This window comes from Enoplosus armatus, chromosome 13 (genome assembly GCF_043641665.1).
Source record: "Enoplosus armatus isolate fEnoArm2 chromosome 13, fEnoArm2.hap1, whole genome shotgun sequence".
NCBI lineage: Eukaryota > Metazoa > Chordata > Actinopteri > Centrarchiformes > Enoplosidae > Enoplosus > Enoplosus armatus.
This window is the reverse complement of record NC_092192.1, coordinates 12,340,207-12,356,419: the sequence shown is the minus strand read 5'-3', so window position 1 is coordinate 12,356,419 and position 16,213 is coordinate 12,340,207. Positions and strand designations below refer to the sequence as shown.

The 16,213-nt window shown below is 42.0% G+C and overlaps 3 protein-coding genes across 3 annotated transcripts; 2 read left to right on the top strand and 1 right to left on the bottom strand.

Moving 5' to 3' along the window:
* The first annotated feature begins 381 nt into the window (after window positions 1-381).
* On the top strand, window positions 382-2,931 carry haus1 (HAUS augmin-like complex, subunit 1). The gene is made up of 9 exons (XM_070917972.1): window positions 382-402; window positions 492-666; window positions 889-1,024; window positions 1,113-1,247; window positions 1,386-1,509; window positions 2,281-2,346; window positions 2,450-2,521; window positions 2,707-2,754; window positions 2,843-2,931. Exons 1-9 carry the CDS (start codon window positions 382-384, stop codon window positions 2,885-2,887), a joined length of 822 nt encoding a protein of 273 aa, XP_070774073.1. The 3' UTR covers window positions 2,888-2,931.
* A 2,488-nt stretch (window positions 2,932-5,419) lies between these two features.
* Window positions 5,420-11,299, top strand: eva1c (eva-1 homolog C (C. elegans)). The gene is made up of 8 exons (XM_070917705.1): window positions 5,420-5,554; window positions 6,386-6,579; window positions 6,918-7,041; window positions 7,220-7,372; window positions 8,757-8,900; window positions 9,558-9,635; window positions 9,715-9,819; window positions 9,907-11,299. The coding sequence occupies exons 1-8, from the start codon at window positions 5,440-5,442 to the stop codon at window positions 10,278-10,280; spliced, it is 1,287 nt and encodes a 428-aa protein (XP_070773806.1). The 5' UTR covers window positions 5,420-5,439; the 3' UTR covers window positions 10,281-11,299.
* Window positions 11,300-12,100: 801 nt separating this feature from the next.
* On the bottom strand, window positions 12,101-14,732 carry cfap298 (cilia and flagella associated protein 298). Its single transcript, XM_070917471.1, has 8 exons — window positions 14,631-14,732; window positions 14,216-14,374; window positions 13,665-13,832; window positions 13,436-13,503; window positions 13,195-13,353; window positions 12,878-13,009; window positions 12,642-12,737; window positions 12,101-12,561 (listed from the first exon to the last, which is right to left on the bottom strand). Exons 2-8 carry the CDS (start codon window positions 14,352-14,354, stop codon window positions 12,451-12,453), a joined length of 873 nt encoding a protein of 290 aa, XP_070773572.1. The 5' UTR covers window positions 14,355-14,374; window positions 14,631-14,732; the 3' UTR covers window positions 12,101-12,450.
* Between the last annotated feature and the right edge of the window lie 1,481 nt (window positions 14,733-16,213).

Below are 16,213 nucleotides of genomic sequence, written 5' to 3'. Positions count from 1 at the left end.
AAAGGTAATGGTTCAGGGGAACCGACGGGAACTATCTTGATTCGAGCTTCCTCTTTGGGAACCTAGAAGAAACGTGAACCGGAAAAACTTTAACTTTATTGTATTATATTTACGTAATTTATCGCCTGTTTTGCTTGTATTTATTTAATTCATCACCAATTTTAGTCTATTTTTATTTTACTTAAAAATGTAAATCGTTGCTCTCACCAAATGTAGCGAGGGCATTTGCTCCGTCTTCCCATTGGCCGGTAACCAGGAAGTGTTTTGATTAATTGCGGGGCGCGAAACCAGAAAGCGAAAATTGTTGTCTTTTTTTCTGCTGGACCACCTAAACGTTTTAAGAAGCTAGTTGTTGTGGTTTCTGTTGCCTTTTCATCGGCCATGTGTGAAAAGATCACGAAGGTAATGTTCAGTGTCTTGCTAACATGACTTTATAAGTCAGTGACTGCCGTTGGATTTTGTTTATCACCCTGTTTCATGTCGCTCCTCAGGTGAACAGCTGGCTCAGCACAGTGTTTGGAGACCAGCCGGTGCCACACTTTGAGGTCAACACAAGGACAGTGGACATACTGTACCAGCTGGCACAGTCCAGTGAAGCCCGGTGCAGTGACACAGCTCTCCTCATTGAGGACCTCAAACAGAAAGCATCAGAGTATCAGGCTGATGGTGAGTGACTGACAGATAGCAGAGTTAAATGCAGCGTACAATGTTATTAGGAAGATGGCCAAAACTACGAAAGTTAGACCTAAGTAGTTACAAAGCTTTACTAGGCTGATTCAGTGTCTTTACATGCGTCACTTTACTGTATACAGTTAAGTCAAGTGTAAGACAACACTCTTGTCCATTAATTCACGCCATAAAGTACTCAACTGTGTTTCCTCCATTTAGGTGCTCATCTCCGGGATGTTCTTCTACAAGGTGTTGGCCTGTCGTGTGCCAGCTTGTCAAAGCTTGCTGCTGACTACTTGTCTGCTTTGGTGGACACTGCCATGGTGCTTGGAGTCAGAGACACGTCTCTGGGCAGGTACAACGTCGTAGTGATGTTGAATCTATTTTCTGTTACTATGGTTTTTGTCAGTAGTAGTAAGGATTGGATTTTTATGTCTCATCAGCTTTATGCCAGCGGTGAACAACCTCACCAACGAACTTCTGGAAGCAGAGAAGTCAAACAGGAGACTTGAGAGGGAGCACAGGGCCCTCAGGAAGAGACTTGGTACTACTCTGGTGCTGCGGAGCAACTTGCAAGAGTAAGAACATGGTAGATTACTACTGCTTTGTACCATTGTTAAAGTAAAAACAAACACACAGTCCTGGGCTATCACATACTGTGTATATTGTCTATATACTGTACTTCATCTGTAATCAGTGTTCTTAATTGTGTTCAGGGATATCAACAAAACGGTCAAATCTCAGGCAGTGGAGAGCGCTAAAGCGGAGGAGAGACTGCTCAACATGGATTTTGTGACGGCAAAGGCTAAAGAGCTCAGCAACAGACTGGAGAGGGCAGAGGTAGGTTATACCTGTATCTGTAATAGGTAAGTTGTGCATTAAGGTGCTGTTACATGGTACAATATGCTGCTATTGAAAGTGGTGAGATGGAAAGGGCCCAGATATTTAAGCGTGCCCCTTTTACATTTCGCCCTGTTTGGTTTCAAATATTCATATCTTAGTGGGAGGTGTGCTCTGGCTGAGAGGACACTAATGACAACTTGCTATGCAGCCTGAAGAGCCATAAATTATTGGTGTCCTCAGCCAGCAGTAAAAGAAAATGACAGCACAAATCAAACAACCAATGGCATAAAAAAAACTCAATTAGATGGTGGTGAAAGGTGGAGAGGAAGAGGAGATTGTGTAAGAAAACCCTCTGCCAGTATCTAGCAATGGGAAAGAAGACCAATTTTAGGGTGCTAAAAATTGACTGAGATAGTTATAGTGTTAATTAGTGATCACTAATATGCTTTGCAGATGTATTCATTCAGAGTTCAATAATGTCGCCACAGAAAAACAAGACCAAAATATTACCAAAGGTGCAGGAATTGCTCTCTAAAAAATAACCTCCTGGCGTGCCACAGTTCTTTCCTCTGTGGAGTTACCCGTTTTATTTTGTTAAGAAAGACAGACTGTAGTTTGACCCGGGTATCATGTGGGCATCAAGTTACTGCCTCTGGTTCAGAGCACAGAGATGATGCTGCAGACAGGTCCAACAGTTAACGCCCTTCGGATCATTGTCTTTTAATGGAGCTTGGTTGGCTGTTTCAGTCTCTTCTATCAATCCTGCAGGCTCAACTTGTATCCAGGAACATGGACAAGTCCATCACCCACCAGGCTATTGTGCAGCTCTCTGAGGTAATTTCAGCTGTTGACACATGCAACACAGTCGAGCACCATGGTAATGAAAACTGTCTGCTTTCAGGGTTTGAACTGTGTCCTCTTATTTTTCTCTCTGTAGGAAGTCACCGCGCTGAAACAAGAAATAATCCCCTTGAAAAAGAAACTGGAGCCTTACATGGACTTAAGCCCCGTACGTTTGTTTTCAGTTTGTCTCATGACGGTCCAACAACCAAAAGGGCGTTCACACTATCCTAAATATTTTTGTGATGCCATTTTTTGAGAAATTAAATTGATGTTCTTGTGTGTAAATTTGAAACAACTTTATGTTTCTGTATTTGGCTTCATGAAATATTTTTACCTTCTAAACCACAACAGAGCCCATCTCTTGCTCAAGTGAAAATAGAAGAAGCAAAAAGAGAACTGGTGAGTATCTTAATAGTTTGTTCAGTGATGGATGAGGTGTGGTTGTGTACTTTTTTATTTTAACACCATTTTGTTTCCTCAATTACAGGCCGCAATTGATTCCCAACTTGAGATGAATATGGATTTCAAGTGACGATAGTTATAATGTTAAAATAGTTTTGAGCTGTACATTTTCGGTGTTTTGAAAAATAATAAAGTAATCGTTTCCATGACTTGGTGACTGTCGTGTGTTGCAGCTGCACTTCTTATGCAACTCATCAAATCTGTGCATTGTGCTATCCAACTTAAAAACAACTTTATCTCCTTTTACTGTGCAAACTAAGGCTCATTCTCTGCAAACTAAAATCTGTATTGGGGCCACCGTTAAAAGACTGTTGCATGCACTGAAACTGTTGACAGGTCGATGGAAATGTGTGTTCCATCACAGCTAGTTAGATTTATGAGCAATTCAAGCCGCAGTCGAGGAGAACATGTAAATAATGATGTTTCTTTCCTTTGGTTGGACCCATTCAGTTTATCTCCTCCTCTTCCTGTTTGTTACAAAACACCATTAACGCTAATCAAGTGTTTTGTCTCTTTTTCTAGTCTCTGCTCTAATCGAGGGCTTGTGTTCCCAATTTGACCAAGTTTCAACAACATGTCGTGTTCTTTAATCTAATAAGTGTCTGGAGGGTAAGCTGTGGAGAAAAAACTTGACGTGCTAGAAAAAAACTGACTGCAATTTTGGAATCAACATGCCAATTTTAGTTTTAATCAGCATAAAAATCTAACTCAACAGAATTTTTTTTTCAAATTGTTCCCCAGTGTTATCCATCTGTCTGATCGAACACACGGAGAGAGGTGGTTTTATTTGAATGGCTTCTGTGTGTTGAAAATGTTTTTTTTAAGGAATTAACTTCAGTATGTTTTAGATTGTATTTATGTCAACTTTGGAAAGATCCTTTCAAGAGTAACAAACACTTTACATTTAAATGATGGCAACTTATTATTTATAAGAGTATTTATAAATGAGCACTAATAGTTGTATTATATAACATACATGTCATTTCTACCTTATTAAGTGTAAAGACAGCTGTTCTAATTCTCTAGTGGGTTATTTCTAGCTTACAGAACTAGAACCTTAATATCCCCTGCTTACACATCTACATACTTCAGAACTTTTTTCACCATACCTCAAAATATGAATCTAATCATGTTGTGAGTACATTTACTCGAGTGCAACTCTAACTTTCCTTTTTGACCTTCATGGCTGAATCTTGTCTTAAAAACAGGAAACATTTTGAGTTTGACAACAAAATTCCACAGGCTTTGGAGGGATAACAGCACATGAAAGGGGTTTTGGAGCCACTCCCTGGGTGCCTAAAGCTAAAGTACAGATAATGGAACCAACTAGGGGGCCTGTTGTCCAGTTTGTATGCAAAATATCACCTCTCAGTTCGTCCCCCTGCCAGTTCTCGAGCGTGGAGACCCCAGCGTCTCTGTCGGTTTGACTGGTTCAGGTCTGCGCTGCGGTCTGACATGTAGATTGACCGGTTACCATGGAGTGGGTCATGGATGTGGGCTGGGGAGCAGTTTACCCAGTAGGCCCCCCGCTTCATTCAAAGGCCCCATGGTTGGGGCATCGACAGTTTATGAAAAGAAACAGAATCAAAATCTCATTCACTTGAAACGTTTAGATCGAAAAAACAAAAAGCACAGAAGGCAACTTGGGGTCCCACACAGAGCAACACTAAACAAAGGTTTTGTCTATTTTTTGGTCACTGGCACTTTTATCTTTGCCTTATAATTCAAGGGTTTCTTTCTTGGACAAAAGTTTTGTGCTGTGCCTGTATTTTTCTTTGTCTTCCAGGTGTATGTTAAGTATCCCTCCATCTCTTCCTGTTTATACTTAAACTCACATTGACTCTATTTTGTGTGGGACAGATATTACACAATGTGCCAAATATATATATTGAGGCTAGAACTCAGAAAATACAGCAACACTAAAGAAAATGTTTTTTGTTGATTTGCATATTAAAATCAAACAAATTGCATTATTGACGACCTCTACCTAAATGATATGAAATAAATTATTGTTATGACATAAAAACATTCAAATTTGCACCTGAGAGTTTATAGTAGTGGGAAAGAAGGGAGGGGGAGGCAGAAAAGCACAGGAGAAGCTTCATGGAATGAAAGCATTTTGCCATAATCCAAAAAGTAAACATGGTGGAGGGGAAAAAATAAAAGCTCCTGCCAGTGCCTTCATGCCAGTGAGTGTGTCGCCCCTCTTCCCTTTAAAATAGTTTGATCTGCCACGCCCACGCCATAATTCCCACTCAGCTGTTACTTTCGGACGCTTTCAGTTTCCACATGCATCTACTCACAAAGCTGCGGAGCTGAACGGGAGGACGGTCGGACTGGGAGGTTGGAGTATCAGCACACCGCGCGTCCGATGAAGCACCTCGTCTGTCAGTTTTGAGCAACTTGTTGCGCAGCTGCTATTTCTAACCTCCCATGTGGTCCACGGCAGGGTGATATTTTCTATGAAGGAAGACAGATGGATGAAGCGGGGATTTTCTCTCGCCGACTCGTGGGATCGTTTAATCTTTTTTTTATGTGTGTGTTGTTGTTGTTTTTTTAAAGAAGTCCTGTAGCCTACAGTGAATTGTCGAGTCTCTTTTAATATGATCTCAGAGACAGGGGATGCGAGTCATGAGCCGGACGCGTCCTTTCCAGGGACTAGACTGGAGCCACAGCCTCTTCTACCTGACTTTACTCCTGTGGACCAGACGCATGAACGGACTGGCTGACTTTTCAAGTAAGAAGAAGAAGAAGATGATGATGATGATGATGATGCAGTGGGAGGAGGAGGATAACAGAAAGTGTTGTTGTTACTTTGGGTTGGCATGGGGCTGTTATAAGTGGTGTAATAATAACTACAGTGAAGCATGTTGATGTATGGTGTAATAATGAAGGTGGTTCTAGACATTTTCACATTGCCATCTATGTGGAAAATGGTTTCCATCTAATCTATTTCAATCACTTCTGAGTCCTGCATCTACAAGACAAATAATGCAAACACCTCAAGATAAAAGACATCAGAAGTAACTTAATCACACCTACACACCATGCAACAAAGGGCACGCCATATTAGGTTGAATGCCAGTTGGCGGAGTTTGCCAGGGAAGAGGTCTCTCAGTCAGCACTGTGAGGGGTGAGTTTTCAAAGCAACATGAGACAACGAACAGAGCTCTGAAGAGGCCAAACCAACTGGTCTGGAAACCACAGATGCAGTGGATTGAAAAGTTGCTTCAAAGTTAAAATCCTTTTTCTTTACGTTTTTTTTAGTTGTTGTGTCTATTTCCACTCCTGCCCACTGAGTCCACTATTACTTACAGGGGTGGAAATAGACACAGCAACTGTGACAGAGGCCTGACTTTTAGTCTCTGGGCCAAGGTCCAGACGTTTGGGATCCTACATTTCCCATAATGCAACTCAATAGCATCTTTCATTAGATCCTCCCTGCCACCTCTAATTCATAACGCATACAACTGAACTTCATGTGTAAAATCGATGGAGTGTCCTTTTATTGATGCACCTGTATGCTTCCATGTGCATGACAGCTTAACCAGTGCCTTTTGTGTAACAGACTACCTGTCCAGGATCATCACCAGTCACTCTGCTCACGCGTGCGACGGACAGCCTCTGCGACTCCACTGTCCACGTCACTCCACCATCTCCGTCCAGTCTGCCTTCTACGGGAGTGGCGAAGCCCGTCTGTGCAGAGCAGACCCTCCGCTCGGAGCCCACAACCACAGCTGCTCAGCTTTTACTGCTCTACAGGTGCAGTTTATGTGTGGGGATATACGGCACTTTTCACTCTCGCTGGGTCACTTGTGTATAGGTGGGTGTTCACCAGTTATAGCTGATTTATTGGAGAACTTTTTCACCCCATATGTGTTTTAGTTTTGTCGTGAACACACCACCTTTAGATGAGCTGGCTGGTTTAATGGTAATGTAGATTCATGAAGGCACAGCCCACTGCCTTCCATTTGCAGGCAGTTAGTGCATCGTTCTTTTTGCATCTGATTTACATTGTGCTCACCGTGGACACTCACTGTGTGTAACATCACGTCCTGTGTACGAGTAAATACTGACTGTCCGTGGGGTTTGCTGTGCAGAAGCTGCTGTCAGAGTGTCAGAGCCACAGAGATTGCCAGCTGCTTGTCAACCACCTGCTGTTTGGGAAGGACCCCTGTCCTGGCACTGCCAAATACCTCCATGTGGACTACAAGTGTAAACCAAGTGAGTTCCCATTTGTCCCTACCTATTCACAACCTTTCAGCATCAGTTTCTCGCACACATTTACTGGTAGATGAGAATGGAATAGCTGCGCAGTCCGAACCAGTCCTAACCCCTCAGTTTCCCGCTGCCATCATCCCCCTCACGTCTTCATCCTTATTGTTTTTTTCCCCTCGCTCAGCTGAACACAAAAGACATGTGGTGTGTGAGGGAGAGTCGATGATCCTGCGCTGTAAGCCCCCCAAGGTTCTTAACATCTATGCAGCTGTCTATGGGAGAAGTCTGGGCCAGACTGACACCTGCCCCTCACACCTGACAAGACCACCCCCGTTTGGTGAGTCAACGGGATATTCTGTATTCTTATATGGTGGTAACTAACAAATGTTTCCTTTTACAAGGCGAACAATGAAGCCAGGAATGTAATGTCTTGAGAAACTACTTTACATAGTGAAAGAGGAGAGTTTTAGCATGCCCAACAGGTAATCAGCCGTGAGTTATAGGCTTCACTACTCTGACAGTTTAAACGGGAAATATAGAGCATTTTAATATGGTTCAATAATTTTCACATTCGTTTTGAAACCTTAGTATAAATACTGTAAACAAAGATCACCCCTACTTTAATTAGCAGCATCTATTGGCGTCTTTTTTGCAGTTTCAATTATGATTCATTAAGTCAGATTATGCTGAAAACTTGCTGGATTGCTTTGTGGCACAAAACGGGAAGAGGGCTGTGTCCAAATCGCTTCCTATTTACTATATAGTGCGCTATATATATATATTTACTGTTCGCCATTTTATTTGAGTGTGATTCTAGTGTGTAAATATATCCACTAAAACAGTGCCCTATAAAACTCCACAATGGAACAAAACAAGTACTGTGGGATTTCTGCTAACAGTCCCACAAGTAAAGTAAACATCCAAAATCTCAATTTACTATAGAGCAAACTATCGAGTGTCTATCATATAGGGAGTAGTGAAATCCTTGGTAGGATTATCATAGTCTGTGAGACACGTCTGTGAAAAAGGCCCATGGCAGATGGTTACATGAGTAAAAGTCTTATGGAAATATCAGCTCTAATCTGTTCACTAAAACCAGAAATGTGCTTTGAAAAATACATTACGAAAGCATGTATTTGACTTGTCATACCAGAAAAAAGCACAGGTGTAACTTCTAACATCAAAAATGGATGCATTCCATTTGGATGTGCCTCTGCTATCGTTAATGTTATTGAGTACAGCTGTGCTTTTCCTGGCATGACAAGCCAAAATGTCTGCTGTGAAAAAGGCCTATATGAATGGTGTGAGATAAAGCCGGACTTCATTGTCATTTGTTAGTAATTCTACCAAATTATACTAGTTTTACAACGATGTGACACAATGCTTTAAACGTATCTGCCCTCTGAATGCTTTAAATTAGCAAAAACGTGGAGATGACTGATAAAACTAACTTGGATTCACTGAGTTAACTATTTGCTTTGATGGAAAGCAAACATCAGATGGCTGCCAAAAAAAGGTGATGTCACTGTAGTTAAACAACACCCAAACATCTGCAGAACATTGCACCAGTGGTTCAGCTGTTGCACCTGAGGTGCATATCAGTGAGCTTTGTCCCAGAGTTTAGTGAGCATGAAACACACACACACACACACACACACACAAACTCAGTGTTTCTTATTCAATGACTGAATCTCTGAGCTTCTCTCTGCTGTTCCCTACAGACTGTCTGAACCACAAGGCTGTACACTTGGTGTCCAAGTCCTGCTACAGCAAGCAGAAGTGTGTTGTTGCTGTCAGCAACCAGACCTTTAGGGACCCCTGCTTTCCAGGAACCAGGAAGTACCTCAGTGTGGTCTATTCTTGTGGTAGGCCTCTTTCTGCTTCCTCATTTGCACGATACAATTACAAGCCTGGTGATGAATTAGAGAGAGTTTTCAAAATAGGAACAGGGATGGATATCTAACGTCATGCCTGTTGTTGCTGTTTATTCATTATGTTACAGTTCCTTCAGTGAACATTTGTAGTTTCCTGCTGCAGATTCGTATCTGCTGATCTCAGCCATCAGATGTTCTTATCACATCACACCCAACAACACAGTAGTGGGGAATAATAGACTGCGAGCTCAGATTTGCGGGTTGAGGCTGACATCCTGGTAAACTTCCTACGATTGGCATAAAATGCCAGTGAGGTCATGCAGCAACATTGTTCATGCATCAAAGTTTTGAGATTTGACTTCAGCTTGGTCAGTGTTGATAGAGTTCTTCTGACTGGCTGTGACGGCTCTAGCTAGCACAAAACAATTTGTGTTAACCTTGTATACCGGTTATCAGCACAATTGGACAAAAAGCATTCATAATTTGAGAGTGTCATTCCATTATGGGTCCAGTTCGTGCAGAGGTTTTGGATGTGGGAAGTGTTGTGTGGATGAAAGTGTCTGAATATGTTCACTGTAGAGTCACTTAGTCTTTATCAATTTGGCCACAGTTATTTAAAGACTGTCTCTCCTGTCTTCTGTCCAATAGTACCACAGACTTTACTGAGGGAGGCAGATCCTTACATATTCAACCCCACCTCATCTCCTACTGCGAGCACAGAAAAAGGTAACCGCCTCATGCCATCTGTTGCTATCCCAGGTCCTCTGTGGCATCTTATCTCACATAACTCTAATTTTCTCCACAGCTCCTCCGCCAGATCTGGAGGAGCCTCTCTCCAAAGGGTCCAGAAGGCCAGACAACTCAGGAGCTATGATGAGCAACTCTCTCCTGACTTACGCCTACATCAAAGGCAAACTAAAAATGATTCTCATGCACTCATGAATGCACATCTAATCCATGTTTTATACCATACCTCCTCCCTTCATTTCCTACACAGAGCATCCAGAAATGGCAGCGCTGCTGTTCACCTCCAGTGTGTGTGTCGGCCTTCTGCTCACGCTGCTGGCTGTGTCAGTCCGAGTGACCTGCAGAGGACGCCCGCTCAGAGACCACAGACTTGCACCCAAGTCTCGTAGCCAGGAGGAGGACGACGATGATGATGATGAGGATGATGACACTGAAGAAGATGATGATGATGAAGAGGGAACAGAGAGCTCTTTAATCTCGGCCGCAGAAAGGAAGGCGATATACAGCTGGGAGGAAGTGACTTATGTGAGCGAGGCAGCTGAACGGGCGGAGAGGATTGAGCGCAGAGAGATGGTCATACAGGAGATATGGATGAATGCCTATCTGAATGGCAGCTCATGTTGACTGAACTGTGACCCCGGGATGCTGTTCAGCACCTTCAGGATTTTTTTTTCAGGATTCTCGGCAGCAGCTCTCAGCCTTTGACTCTTACTTTTTGTGTTTTTTTTACATTGTTATGCAGTCTTTAGTGTGTTTTGCCATTTTTGCAGAAGCGCTCAGTTTGCGAGGAATGTAATGTTTGGGTGAAACTGCAGTACTAGCCATTTTTAAAGGATTAACAGGGTTTAATGCTGTAACATGGTGGTCACATAAAATGTGTAATTGTTTTAATGTTGCATTCGTTCACATTCACCACCAAATGAAGCTAGGATTTCAGGTTGAAATACCGTTTACTGCTACAAAAAGGGTTAAATCATTTGTCTTGACAAGAGTCACACGTTCATTCAAGTCAAGTGAATTTTATTTGCATATCACAGATATCACAAATCACAAATTTGCCTCAAGGGGCTTTACAATCTGTACAGAGTACGACACCCTCTGTCCCTTTGAATGAGGAAAAAATAAATAATTTGGGAATGCCAGGGCCTAAAGTTGCTGAGACACAACTCTTTCATGTACTTTTGAAAAAAAAAAATGGAAGGGAGACTGGTCCATAATTATTTAGAGACCCTGGAATAAGGTGTGATTTCTTAAAGTAGTGGTTTAACCTCAGGAGTCTTAAAGCCAGTGGGGACAATGCCAGTCATAAGTAATAAATGAACAATATTCAGTATTTTAGGTCCAAGAAATGGCCAGAGAACCTGAAAAAGTTTAGCTGGAAGGAGGTCGAAGAGGCAGGTAGGACGGCTGCTTTTGAGTAAGTTTGGCTACAGTGTCAAAAAGAAATCTAGGACTGTTTGTTGTTACTGATTAAACAAGAGAAATATGCTGATTTGGCAGCGGACAGAGAACACTTGTAATTCAATACAGTCGTGCCATGAGGTAGAAAACTTCCAGTTTTGATTTATTTTATGTTTCTCATAAACCAATCACATCCAGACTATGCTGAAGAATCAAATCATTTATCAGTAAGGATTTGGTAGACCAAGATTTAATAAAACCAGTGTACCACTGTAGTTTTCAGTAATAGGCAGATATGTAGAGCTACCTGAAGTATGTATTATTTGGAACAACATACCTTATATTGTTAATAGAAAATGTTGGTGGCCTGCACATGCAGTGATGTTTGTTTTGATTACCTTGGATATTTTGTTTTAATATGTAAGGTAATCTAAGGTACAGTGACATTCAAGAATATTCCCTACAGTAGAACTACATTAGTGGAAGTTAAATTTGGCAGTTGTTCATACCATAGACCCGAAGTATGTGTTCAAATTTCACAAGTGATCACCATCTCTTTACAGAGCCATCTGAATTGAATGTCATACGTCCAGGATGTTTTTTTAATTAATATTTCTTGAAACCGCCACAACTCTCTGAATCACTGCATCTGCACCGCTCTGGACTCTACGGCTTCCTCATCCAGAGCTGGAACAACCATCTGCTATGTGGCAACTTCCTGCCTCAGAGCAGCACGGACTTTCAGAGGTGTGTGTGTGTGTGTGTGTGTGTGTGTGTGTGTGTGTGTGTGTGTGTGTGTGTGTGTGTGTGTGTGTGTGTGTGTGTGTGCCACTGGCCGGAGACAAAGAGAGGAAAGGTGTAGCATCCTTGTCCCTGCACTCCAAGGGATGTAAAACAGTGTTCTAGTTGAATCACTACCGCTGAGACTTTGTTGAATATTAACACGTCATTAATACAAAATGTAAGAACTGTGTGTAATACACAGGCTACAAAGGAAAACATTCTATTCGATTAAACATTTCACAAGAAAAATGTACAGTAAATTTAGATAAAACTTAAATTTTATTTTGTTTTACACAGCTCCAATAAAAATGTAACTTTACAACAGGGTTAAAAACAGTTCAAAGTTCAATTAAATCAGGTTTATAACGACATCGGCCTCCATGTGACATCACTATCTGTTCATTCATTCGATGTGTCCAAATGTCTTCTTCACATTTCTACTCCAAGACATACGAACACATCTGCTGCATATGATATTCTCTGAAGACCTCAAATACCACAGACAGTAAACTGATTTCAGGATTGTGATAAGGCATCTTAGTCAGTTGCATATAGAGCTGGACCAGGACCAGGTCATAGCAGCAGGTGGGAATCTGAGTGGTGGTGGTCTTTATCTCGGCCCCCATTTGATGTTGGAGAGGCCTTGAAACTGTTTTTTCAGGGCCTGTCTGTCTGACCACTTTGAGTCCAGGTAGCTATCATCATCTGCCTCCTCCAGTTTCTGAAAACGTCACCAGGAGGGGGTCATAAAGGCACATTCAGTACAAACAGGAAAAACAATGTAGCTCAGCCTTTCCTCACCTTGAGCTCCTCCTGCCTTCTGTGGTAATGCATCATCATCTGTTTCTGCTGCTCATCAGTGATCAGAGGCTCTCTCGCTGGTGCCCCCTGCCCTTTCTGAAGGGAATGGCAGCAAAATGGATCACGGTTATGATGATGATCAATGATCAAAGCCAACAAAAACATAAAACAGCAAATACACTGCCTGTCATATACCACAAAAATACTTGCTTGAGATTGGCTGAAATGGCGCTCACCTTTTGGATTTTGACCATAAGCTTCGTCTTTTCATTTTTGCCAATGTAGTCCTGCAGCTTTTTCCCCCTCTGCATCTCTTTGGCGGCCCACCAGAGGTGGCACTCATCCTCTGTGATCACCTGCAGAGATGCCTGAGGTACAGAGACAGATGGAGAGACAAAGAGAAAGGTGAGGAGATTATCAAGGAGACAGCTTCACTTCCAAATGCACCAAACCATACTAACTTAAGCCCTTGTTGTTGACTGAAAACTAATTTCATGTGGTCATCAGCCAATAGCTGCTAGGAAACTCTGATTAAACAGATTCAGCTCTTTACCTGTGTTCCTGAAAGGTCTTCCCGGTCCTCAAACTCCATCCTGATAGGGTCATGAGGAGGCAGCCCCATGGGGTATACGATCGTGACCGCACCCCTTAGCTGACTCAGGGCTTCTTTTACCATCTCCATGGTGACACAAACATTCGCTTGAACTTGTTGCTGAAAGATGATGAGACAGACAGATTGAATGAAAAGTACTGACTCTTGGTGAACAAGACAATCAAAGATTTAGTGTACTCACTTTGGAGATCAGTGCCTTTGCCTCCTCCACTGTTCTCATCAACACCTCTTTCATTTTATCATTTGGAGCTGGTAGAAGGTAAAGAGAAGGGTGTCTTTATTGCGAGTGAAATCTATTTTCCGGCTCTAAAAGGAATATCAAGTGCCATGGTCTTCCAGACAACGTTAGGCATGTATTTATATATTTTATTTTTGTTGTTAAACTACATAGTCAAGAGTCACAGTCTCACCATGTCCGTTCCTCCTCCCAATCTCATCCGTCTTCAATATTGGCCCGCCGCTGGGCACGCACTTGTCTTCCCATTCATCCGTCAGTTTCAGCTCCACAATCTGCTCCCCTGTCAGGCCCTGCATGTTGGGTGGCAGTGTGATGCCATGGTCTGCCAGCTCTGGGATCTCTGAGGGTACATAAATTAACAAGCAAATCTATGTCAGTGCATCCTTCTAGACTGAAAGATCTTATTTACTGGAGCTCAGCGACACGTCACAGGTCAAATACTTGAGAGAGTTAGTGCTAAAATGTAGTTGAAACAGAGTTGTTCAACAGAAAATACACCCATACCAATACTTATATTACTTATACTTATATACACTTATTAAAGAACAAAGACACGTTCTGGTTACTATAAAGTTATTTCTTTGTCTCTGCTTTTAACTTGGTGAGTAGTATTTTGTTATCCAGGTTAAATAGCAGTAAACTATTTAACCTGGATAACTGAAGCTTCTCAATCCTACACAGTGTATACTGAAAGCACCGGGGCACTTTTTATGTCATTTTCACCTGAACATATTCTGTCCACTTTGAGTCTCCCGTTGTAGATGGTTGTAATTTGCTGTATCACGGTCTCCAGAGTCGCGTCCACGGTGGTGTTGAAGAGAAACTGGCTCTCATCTCCACGCTTCACGTGCAGCTGCACCATCTTTCAAAGTAGTTTCCCTGCTAAAAGAGACGTTTACGGTTAGACGTTTAATGCGACTCTGCTCTTGAATAAAGCCGCAACAACACGAAGATTTGTCCGAGTAAAAGCAGCGCTCGGTGTACAGTGTAACCATAGCAACAGGTCGTGTGCGGAAGCTTCCAGAAAACACAAAGCTAGCTTTAAACTAGCTAGCTGATATAGTTAGCTGTTTACATTCACTGGCTCAATCTTTTAAAGAGTAATTTCTTTACAGTGACTACAAATGGTAACACTTACTTGTGCAATGTAACGACAAGCACAAGACGGCCCTTCAGACTGGACACACTTTGTTTACAACCGTTGACATTACCAGCTAAAGACTCCATGAGCATTCATCAGGCCAGATACTTCTTCTTGTGAAAGCTTGACGGCAGGTTAGATTAATCCAAGTAGTATCACTGCCCTCTACTGGTAAGTGGTGGTAACACTGTTTTGTTCAATGAGGGGATAAGGTCCTTAGTGTTTTTAGTCCTCCACTGTGGCCAGTGCAACTCAGTAGAATGAAGTCCTAATATTGTAACTGAAGTGATAATGTTTATACACTCCATAGGGATGGTGTGCCTTGCTCAAAGGCGTCCCAGCAGGGCAGATGATTTAACTGAACCTATGTCATCTTATTGAAACATGTTTATCCACTAGGCTGCCCCGCGACACCAGCAGACAAGAGGACAACTCATCCACGTGCTATACACATAAATACAAATACAACTAAAAGAAAAGAAGAGACACAAGATAAACAGAGCAACAATCAGATGACACTGACCATAAAAAAAAGAAAGATCAGTTAGACATATTTATGTTGTGAACTGCAGTCAAAGAAGACAAACATCAACATTCAGGTAAAGATACATTTATTTTTGCATACATACAACATAAACTGCTTCATACATAAATGTGCAATCAGCTGTGCACTGAAAATATGGAACGTTGGATATTAACACGAATCGCAGCTTCATGTCTTTAATACGTACAGAATATGCTCAACAACACAGACTCTTATTTACTATGGATTATAGCCATAAAAAGGGACACCAACCTCACAAAAGGAGCAATTTGTTTCCTATAAAATCTCATCTTGAACATAACATGACACAAAGCGCTGGCTAGTCACCTACTAGTATCTACTGCACACATTTGGATAACACAATAAATGCATTTTAGAGATGACATCGACATGTAAGCAAAGGCAACCCGATACACTTGCTTACATAGATAGCTACTGCTTTCAGTGCAGTGAATGAAGACTATTTTTAGGTATTTTACATGGCGTTCAAACAAAGCGCAGAAGCGTTAGTTAGCTGGTACTTTCTTGGGTCAGATGTTTTATCCTCTATGAACTATCAAAATGCTTTTAAGACATTTCAACTGGTTACATGACTTCTGAAGGTTGGGGGGGGGGGGGGGGGGCAACATCTAAAGTAGACTAACACAGCTGGCATGTGTCGTGTTAGGGAGGATTGTACTCTCACTGATCCTTTTGCAAAACTATTGCTTGTCATCTTTGTCAACTCTGTCGCTGACTTATACAACTCAACAGAAGTGAAAGAGTGAAGCCATAAGTACAGGGAAAAAATACTGACACATCACCTCTGACAACATCACACACACACCTCATGGATGGTTACGAAATCAGCGAGGCTCAGTAACAATTACTCTCTACTGGAGGAAACAGATATGGGTTTAAATATCACAGGTGGATCAGCAAACGCTGAGAAGAGTTTTGACACCCAACACTCAAATCACACTACTGTCTGGAATGTGGGCCACACTGTGCCAGGGAGGGACACAACAAACAACTGGAAATGTTTATCTGGTGATGC

Excerpts from the sequence above, each read along its gene's own strand:
- haus1 (XM_070917972.1), top strand. The coding sequence starts at position 382 with ATGTGTGAAAAGATCACGAAG. Across the intron at positions 403-491 it reads TGTGTGAAAAGATCACGAAG|GTGAACAGCTGGCTCAGCAC; the intron begins GTAATGTTCAGT and ends GTCGCTCCTCAG. Across the intron at positions 2,522-2,706 it reads CTTACATGGACTTAAGCCCC|AGCCCATCTCTTGCTCAAGT; the intron begins GTACGTTTGTTT and ends AAACCACAACAG.
- eva1c (XM_070917705.1), top strand. The coding sequence starts at position 5,440 with ATGCGAGTCATGAGCCGGACGCGTCCTTTCCAGGGACTAGACTGGAGC. Across the intron at positions 6,580-6,917 it reads CAGCTTTTACTGCTCTACAG|AAGCTGCTGTCAGAGTGTCA; the intron begins GTGCAGTTTATG and ends TTTGCTGTGCAG. Across the intron at positions 9,820-9,906 it reads GACTTACGCCTACATCAAAG|AGCATCCAGAAATGGCAGCG; the intron begins GCAAACTAAAAA and ends TTTCCTACACAG.
- cfap298 (XM_070917471.1), bottom strand. The coding sequence starts at position 14,354 with ATGGTGCAGCTGCACGTGAAGCGTGGAGATGAGAGCCAGTTTCTCTTC. Across the intron at positions 13,354-13,435 it reads CAAAGGCACTGATCTCCAAA|CAACAAGTTCAAGCGAATGT; the intron begins GTGAGTACACTA and ends ATCATCTTTCAG. Across the intron at positions 13,010-13,194 it reads AAGACCTTTCAGGAACACAG|GCATCTCTGCAGGTGATCAC; the intron begins GTAAAGAGCTGA and ends TCTGTACCTCAG.